The 8983-nt window shown below is 43.0% G+C and overlaps 1 protein-coding gene across 3 annotated transcripts in view; it reads right to left on the minus strand.

Moving 5' to 3' along the window:
- The window catches only part of lrch2 (leucine-rich repeats and calponin homology (CH) domain containing 2), a 174886-nt gene extending 174131 nt beyond the window's left edge, over window positions 1-755 (minus strand). For 2 of the 3 annotated variants that reach the window (XM_072270489.1, XM_072270487.1), the window contains exon 1: window positions 511-755. In XM_072270489.1, the coding sequence (XP_072126590.1) occupies window positions 511-697 (187 nt within the window). In that variant the 5' untranslated portion in view covers window positions 698-755. The remainder of the gene's footprint in view (window positions 1-510) is intronic. The other variant, XM_072270488.1, reaches the window with a different exon arrangement.
- Between the last annotated feature and the right edge of the window lie 8228 nt (window positions 756-8983).

An 8983-nucleotide genomic window follows, 5' to 3' on the forward strand; every position in this document is an offset into this window, starting at 1 on the left:
AAGTTCCACAACGCCAGCGACAGAGGACAACTTAAAAACCCGTGTGTAAGAAGCGAACTGTGTAAACAAATCCTACGCAAATTTTTCAATCAATAAAACGCTGCTAAAGGTACTATCCAAATTGGCGAGAAATGGGAGGAGAAAGAGGAAGGGGAAGAAAACAAGTTAATTTATGCTACTCCTAGTTCCTGATTACAATACGAATGACGGGTGGTGTTTAAAATAATCTATATTTCGCACTCCCAAGGTAATAACGAAGCCGGTTTCACCCCCAAGGCCGACGGATGGCAGCTATTGTTTCTCAAACACTGAAGTGTACCGTACTCCAGGCATCACCGTTACCCGCACCGTTACATCCGACACTGACGCCGTTCGCTGCGCATCGTACGCTGGTTCGAGGTTGCATGGTTTTGTCTGTCCCAGGGGGGAAAAGGCCCCTTTGTTATCCAAGGCTGCATTAAAGCCCGGGGAGGGAATGAGGAAGAGGGAGGGGAAGTGCGAGGAACCCACCTGCCTGCACCGTATCTGTCAAATCGTAGTTGACGGCAGGGAACTCCTTAAGCTTCCGCCCGCTTAGATTGAGAATGCCCGAATGAACTGCCTCCTCCAGAACCCTTTCCAGGCTGCGATTAAGCTGCGTTGACGGAACGGCGGTCCTTGAGTACCAAGGCTGGTGCCCACCCAAGCCCGCCGCCATTTCTCTCCCAATTGTATAGAACGGCCTCCCGCGCAGCCACCAATGCGCACGCGCGGCAAGCAAGCGCGTTCTCCGCCCAGTGGGCCCGCGAGGGGCGGGTCGAAGGCCGAGGCCATTGGTCATCTGATCAAAATGGGCGGGATCGTGATGACGTCACACCGGGCCCTGATTGACAACGGACTGCTCAGGCCGGAGCCCGAAGGTCAGATGGAGGGACAATCGCAGCAATTTTGCCGTCGACCGACGACATATGTCAGTGATATTAAACCTGATTCAAAAATTTTCTGTCGATCTGAAGATGTGGTTTCTTTGATAAATACCATTCTCCTGAAGCTATTGTATTATTTATCTTAACTTTGAAGTTTCCAGACTCTTCTCAAAATCTCAAATTAGCACCTAATCCCAATGCTCCTAAATTTTTTATTACCAACAGCAGGCACCTTCAAGCATTAGAAGGATAAACGCCCCTTCCTTAAAATTCTTCAAATCTATTGGAAGGTTAAGCAAACAAAACATCTCCCAGGCCAAAAATTCCCACAATTGAGAAGGGCCTGCATAAACTCAGGTGTCCATTGGGCAGGCCATGACAAAACTGTGGCCAACACCAGATTCCCACAACATTTTATTCCAAGTTGTCAGAGCAAGAGATTACTAGGTGATCAGGGGGAAAGATTCGAGGATTCAAAACTTCCTTTGGTAAAAATAAAACAATTACCCATTGATTCTTGAGAATCTTGACCCCAAGAACACCCAATGAGACCATTTGAGATGGCAGTGACCACTTTAATCCAAGCATCACATAGATTAATAGTGTTAATGGTTCAAGGAGGGCACCACTTTACAAGCAACTCACTCACCTACCTTGTCTGGTATTTTCTGCCAATCTGTTGAACTTCATTGCTGCTTCTACATTGGCTCCATCAGTTTTCTCAAAACAAGTGTACGTAACTGATCCTGAATTCTGGTTCAATCAACCAGAATCTGAAGCAGAATTATCAATGTGTAGGAGATCAAAGACCATCGTCCTTGGCAATGACCAGCAATTGAAGTTGACCTTTGCATAAAAGTAGATACAAATGGAGATTGCCGTGTTTGCTTTTGACTTCTCAAGACTGTCCATTATCTTTACCCATAAATATTGAGATGCCTGGCGTTTGAACTTCAGGCAACCTTAGTCTAATTCCTATGCTCAAAAGCAACAATTGTTGGTCAAACTCTTTGAAGACCGGATTTTTCTTACATTGACAAAGCAAATGCTCTGATTAGAGACCAATAATAACTCCATTACAAACAAGAGAAGAACTGCAGATGCTGGAAATCCAAGCAACACACACAAAATGCTGGAGGAATTCAACAGGCCAGGCAGCATCTATGGAAAAAAGTACAGTCGACATTTCTGGCCGAGACCCTTTTAGCAGAACAGAATATAAAAGCAAAGACTTTATAAGACACTAGTCAGGCTGCACCAAGAGTATAATCAACAGCTTTGGGGCCCATATCTCAGAAAAGATGTGTTGTCATTGGAGAGAGTTCAGAGGAGGTTCACAAGCATGATTCCGGGAATGAAGGAGTTAACTTATGAGGAGCATTTGACAACTTTGGCCTGTACTCGCTGAAATTCAGAAGAATGCGGGGGGATCTCATTGAAACCTACCGAATGTTGAAAGCACTAGATGGGGTAAATGTGGAGAGGATGATTCCTATGATGGGGGTATACAGAACGACAGGGCACAACCTCAAAATTGAGGGGTGACCTTTTAGAACAGAGGTAAGGAGGCATTTTTTAAGCTGGAAATTAGTGAATCTGTGGAATGCTCTGCCACAGACTGCAGTGGAGGCCAAGCCCATGGGTATGTTTAAGGCAGAAGTTGATCGTTTCCTGATAGGTGAAGGAATCAAAGGATGTGGCAAGAAGGGATGTGTATGGGGTTGAGAGGGATCCGGGATCAGCCATGATGAAATGGTGGAGCAGGCTCAGTGGGCTAAATAGCCTAATTCTGCTCCTGTGTCTTATGGTCATAGGGATCTTCAATATGCAGGTAGATTGGGAAAATCAGGTTGGTGCTAGATTCCAAGAGGGGAAAATTCTAGAGTACCTATGAAATGGCTTTTTAGAGCAGCTCATGGTTGAGTCCACTAGGGGATCAGCTACCCTGGATTGGGTCTTGTGCAGTGAACCAGAATTGATTGGAGAGAATAAGGTAAAAGAAACCTTTGGGGCAAGTGTTCGTAATATGATAGAATTCACCCCAAAATTTGAGAAGGAGGTTAAAGTCAGATTTATCAATATGACAGTGGAGTAAAGGGAACTACAGAGGCATGAGAGAGGAATAGAACAAAATTGAAGGGAAAAGAACACTGGCAGGGATGACTGCAGAGCAGCAATGGCTGGAATTTCTGGAAGCAATTCAGGAGGCACAGGATATATACATCCCAAAGGGGAAGAAGTATTCTAAAGGAAAGATGACACAATTGTGACTAACAAGAGAAGTCAAAGCCAACATAAAAGCCAAAGAGAGGCATATAATAGAGCAAAAATTACTGTGAAGTTAGACGATTGGGATGCTTTTAAAAGCCAACAGAAGGTACCTAAAGAAGTCATTAAGAATGTAAAGATGGAACATGAAAGTAAACTAGCCAATAATATTAAAGAGGATACCAAAAGTTTCTTCAGATACATAAAATGTATAAGAGAGGTGAGAGTGGATAATGGACCACGGGAAAATGATACTGGAGAGGTAGCAAAGGGGGACAATGAAATGGCAGGTGAATGGAAAAAGTAGCAACACACACCAGATACTGGAGGAACTCAGCAGGCTAGGCAGCATCCATTGAAAAGAGTACAGTCGACTTTTCAAGCCAAAACCCTTCGGCAGGATTGGGGAAGAAAAGCTGAGGAGTGGATTTAAAAGGTGGGGTGGGAGGGGAGAGAGAAACACAGGGTGACGGGTGAAACCTGGATGGGGAGGGATGAAGTAAAGAGCTGGGAAGTTGATTGGTAAAAGAGACAGAAGGCCATGGAAGAAAGAATAGGAGCACCAGAGGGAGGCGATGGGCGGGCAAGGAGATAAGGTGTGAGACGAAAAAGGGGATGGGAAATGGTGAAGTGGGAGGGGAGAGGTGGAGGCATTACTGGAAGTCTGAGAAATTTATGTCCGTGTCATTAGGTTGGAGGCTACCTAGACGGAATATAAGGTGTTGTTCCTCCAACCTAAATGTGGCCTCATCACAACAGTGGAGGAGGCCATGGATGGACATATCGTAATGGAAATGGCAAGTGGAATTAAAAAGTGGGTGGCCGCTGGGAGATCCCGCTTTTTCTGGCAGACAGAGCATAGGTGCAGGCGAAGTGGTCTCCCAATCTACATCAGGTCTCACTGATATACAGGAGGTCAAACTGCAAGCACTGAAGACAGTATATGACCCCAACAGACTCACAAGTGAAGCGTCGCCTCACCAGGAAGGACAGTTTAGGGCCCTGAATGGTAGTGGGGGAGGAGGTGTAGGGGCAGGTGTCGCACTTGTTCTACTTGCAAGGATAGGTGCCAGGAGGGAGATGAGTGTGGAGGGACGAATGGACAAGGGAGTCCTGTAGGTAGTGATCCCAAAGTATTTTGCATCAGTCCTCATTATGGAAGACACTAGCAGTTGATGGAAGTTTAAAGGTGTCAGGGGTCATGAAGTGTGTGAAGTTTCCATAACTATAGAGAAGGCTCTTGGAAAACTGGAAGGTCTGAAGGTACATAAGTCATCTGAACCAGATGGTGTACACACCAGGGTTCTGAAAGAGTTGGCTGAAGAGATTGTGAAGGCACTAGTAATGATCTTTGAAGAACCACGAGATTCTGGAATGGTTCCGGAAGACTGGAAAATTGCAAATGTCACTCCACTCCTCAAGAAGGAAGAGAGGCAGAAGAAAAGAAACTATGGGTCAGTTAGTGGGACCTCAGTGGTTGGAAAGATGTTCAAGCCAATTATTAAGTATGAGCTCTCAGGGTACTTGGAGGCACATGATAAAATAGGCCTTACTCAGCATGGTTTCCTCAAGGGAAAATATTGCTTGACAAATCTGCTGGAATTCTTTGAAGAAATAACAAGCAGAATAGACAAAGGATAACCGGTTGATGTTGTATACTTGGATTTTTAAAAGGCCTTTGACAAGGTGCCACGCATGAGGCTGTTTAACAAACTACAAGCCCATGGTATCACTGGAAATATTCTAGCATGGTTAAAGCAGTGGCTGATTGGCAGGAGGCAAAGTGTGGGAATAAAGTAAGCCTTTTCTTATCGGTTGCCAGTGACTAGTGGTGTTCCACAAGGGTCTATGTTGGGACCAATTCTTTTTTACGTTATATGTCAATGATTGGGATGATGGAATTGATGGCTTTGTTGGGAAGTTTGCAGACAATATGAAGATAGGTAGAGGGCAGGTAGATTTGAGGAAGTAAGAGGCTACAGATGGACTAAAACAGATTAGGAAAATAGACTAATTGGGAGATGGAATACAGTGTCGGGAAGTTTATGGTCATACACTTTAGTAGAAGAAATTAAAGGAATGACTATTTTCTAAATGTAGAGAAAATACAAAAACCTGAGGTGCAAAGGGAATTAGGAGTCCTTGTGCAGGATTCCTTAAAGGTTAATTTGCAGGTTAAGAATATGTTTAGGAAGGCAAATGCAATGTTATCATTCATTTCAAGAGGACTAGAAGATAAAAGCAAAGATGTAATGTTGAGACTTTATAAAGCACTGGTGAGGCCTCATGGAGGAATGTGAGCGGTTTTAGGACCCTTATCTTAAAAAGGATTTGCTAAAACTGGAGAGGGTTCATAGGAGGTTCACAAAACTGATTCCAGGATTGAATGGCTTGTCATATGAAGTGTATTTGATGGCTCTGTGCCTGTATGCATTAGAATTCGGAAGAATGAGGGGTGAACTCATTGAAACCTATCCAATGGTGAAAGGCTTTGATAGAGTGAATGTAGAGGATATTTTCTATGGTGCGAGGACACAGCCTCAGAATAGAGGGGTGTTTTATTAGAATGGAGTTGAGGAGGAATTTCTTGAGCCAGGGAGTGGTGAATCTGTGGAATTCATTGCCACAGGCAGCTACGGAGGCCAAGTCTTTACATATATTTAAGGCAGAGGTTGATAGATTCTTTATTGGTCCAGGTCATGAAGGGATACGGGGAGAAGGGTAGAGATTGGGGCTGAGGGGAAAATTAGATCAGCCATGATGAAATAGCAGAGCAGGTTCGATGGGCCAAATGACCTAATTATGCACCTTTATCTTATGCTCTTATGTTCTTCACACAAGATGTACAATTTGCAAAATATTCTGATTCAAAAGTAATTCTTGAATCATTTTATAATAAATTTATAGAAAACGACATAATTTTTGAATCGTTTTATAATAAATTTATAGAAAACAACTGCCTTCTGCACTTCAGAATTCACAGGCCACACTAGGGTAGTGCACTTACTCAATACGTGTTCCATCAAAAGCTGAGTTTATCCAACTGCCAAATCATTCTTATTAACCTTTTCTTATGCAGTAACACAGCAGTAAGGATGGTCTGCTTCCATTCCAGTTCTATGAAGGGACTGGAGGGCCTGATGAGGCCAATATAGGACATTTTGAGAGTGCAGAATTTGTATGTTTCTGTCAGGATTAAAGGCAAATTGAATAGGAATAAGGAACCTTGGTTCTCAAGGAATATTGCAACTCTGATAAAGAAGAAGAGGGAGTTGTATGAAATGTATAGGAAACAGGGAGTAAATCAGGTGCTTGAGGAGTATAAGAAGTGCAAGAAAATACTTCAGAAAGTAATCAGGAGGGCGAAAAGAAGACATAAGGTTGCCTTGGCAGTCAAAGTGAAGGATAATCCGAAGAGCTTTTACAGGTACATTAAGAGCAAAAGGATTGTAAGGGATAAAATTGGTCCTCTTGAAGATCAGAGTGGTCGGCTATGTGCGGAACCAAAGGAAATGGGGGAGATCTTAAATAGGTTTTTTGCATCTGTATTTACTAAGGAAACTGGCATGAAGTCTATGGAATTGAGGGAATCAAGTAGTGAGATCATGGAAACTATACAGATTGAAAAGGAGGAGGTCCTTGCTGTCTTGAGGAAAATTAAAGTGGATAAATCCCTGGGACCTGACAGAGTGTTCCCTCGGACCTTGAAAGAGACTAGTGTTGAAATTGCGGGGGCCCTGGCAGAAATATTTAAAATGTCACTGTCTACGGGTGAGGTGCTGGAGGATTGGAGAGTGGCTCATGTTGTTCTGTTGTTTTAAAAAGGATTGAAAGGTAATCTGGGAAATTATAGGCCGGTGAGTTTAACGTCGTTAGTAGGTAAGTTATTGGAGGGAGTACTAAGAGACAGAATCTACAAGCATTTGGACAGACAGGGACTTATTAGGGAGAGTCAACATGGCTTTGTGCATGGTAGGTCATGTTTGACCAATCTATTGGAGTTTTTCGAGGAGGTTACTAGGAAAGTGGATGAAGGGAAGGCAGTGGATATTGTCTACATGGATTTCAGTAAGGCCTTTGACAAGGCCCCGCATGGGAGGTTAGTTAGGAAAATTCAGTTACTAGGTATACATGGAGAGGTGGTAAATTGGATTAGACATTGGCTCAATGGAAGAAGCCAAAGAATGGTGGTAGAGAATTGCTTCTCTGAGTGGAGGCCTGTGACTAGTGGTGTGCCACAGGGATCAGTGCTGGGTCCATTGTTATTTGTCATCTATATCAATGATCTGGATGATAATGTGGTAAATTGCATCAGCAAGTTTGCTGATGATACAAAGATTGGAGGTGTAGTAGACAGTGAGGAAGGTTTTCAGAGACTGCAGAGGGACTTGGACCAGCTGGAAAAATGGGCTGAAAAATGGCAGATGGAGTTTAATACAGACAAGTGTGAGGTATTGCACGTTGGAAACACAAACCAAGGTAGAACATACAGGGTTAATGGTAAGGCACTGAGGAGTGCAGTAGAACAGAGGGATCTGGGAATACAGATACAAAATTCCCTAAAAGTAGCGTCACAAGTAGATAGGGTCGTAAAGAGAGCTTATGGTACATTGGCCTTTATTAATCAAAGTATTGAGTATAAGAGCTGGAATGTTATGATGAGATTGTATAAGGCATTGGTGAGGCCGAATCTGGAGTATTGTGTTCAGTTTTGGTCACCAAATTACAGGAAGGATATAAATAAGGTTGAAAGAGTGCAGAGAAGGTTTACAAGGATGTAGCCGGGACTTGAGAAACTCAGTTACAGAGAAAGGTTGAATAAGGTTAGGACTTCATTCCCTGGAGCATAGAAGAATGAGGGGAGATTTGATAGAGGTATATAAAATTATGATGGGTATAGATAGAGTGAATGCAAGCAGGCTTTTTCCACTGAGGCAAGGGGAGAAAAAAACCAGAGGACATGGGTTAAGGGTGAGGGGGGAAAAGTTTAAAGGGAACATTAGGGGGGGCTTCTTCACACAGAGAGTGGTGGGAGTATGGAATGAGCTGCCAGATGAGGTGGTAAATGCGGGTTCTTTTTTAACATTTAAGAATAAATTGGACAGATACATGGATGGGAGGTGTATGGAGGGATATGGTCCGTGTGGAAGTCAGTGGGACTAGGCAGAAAATGGTTCGGCACAGCCAAGAAGGGCCAAAAGGCCTGTTTCTGTGCTGTAGTTCCTATGGTTTCTATGGTTTCTATCAGAGTTTGCCACATGAGACAGAGGTATCTGATAAGGTGAATGAGTGGGGATTTTGGAAAGTGATACATTGCTTCTAGCTTCTGTGAACTCACAATAAAGATTTCAATATTCTTAATGCCAAGTAAAATCTTCCAATTTTGTGTAATAATGGACCAGAAATTTCTACAAGTTGCTGAGAAAAATATACTTTCCGAAAAGGCTTTTAGAACATCCTTAAATTGTTTTCTTTGTCCTAATGCATGGCATGCACATCAAATACTACTGGGTGTAATTTTGGACCATAGTACTGAGGAGAATAGTCTGAGAGGGGACACTGATTCTGTCATTGGGCTTTAAGGAGATTAAAGGCATAGAGTTAGTAGTATCAGTGTTGTGAATTAGTACTTTATGTAGTCAATGTTCCAGAATTATACACGAGGCTAGACACTTGATCATTGAAATATATGAGACAAAAGACCCCACACTTAAATTGCACAAAACTTGGCCTAGTTATAGAACAATGAGCCCCTGTCAATAAAGGTACCGGAAAGCAGGGATCATTGCTTCACAGTACACTATGAGATT

The sequence above is a fragment of the Mobula birostris genome, chromosome 10 (genome assembly GCF_030028105.1).
Source record: "Mobula birostris isolate sMobBir1 chromosome 10, sMobBir1.hap1, whole genome shotgun sequence".
NCBI lineage: Eukaryota > Metazoa > Chordata > Chondrichthyes > Myliobatiformes > Myliobatidae > Mobula > Mobula birostris.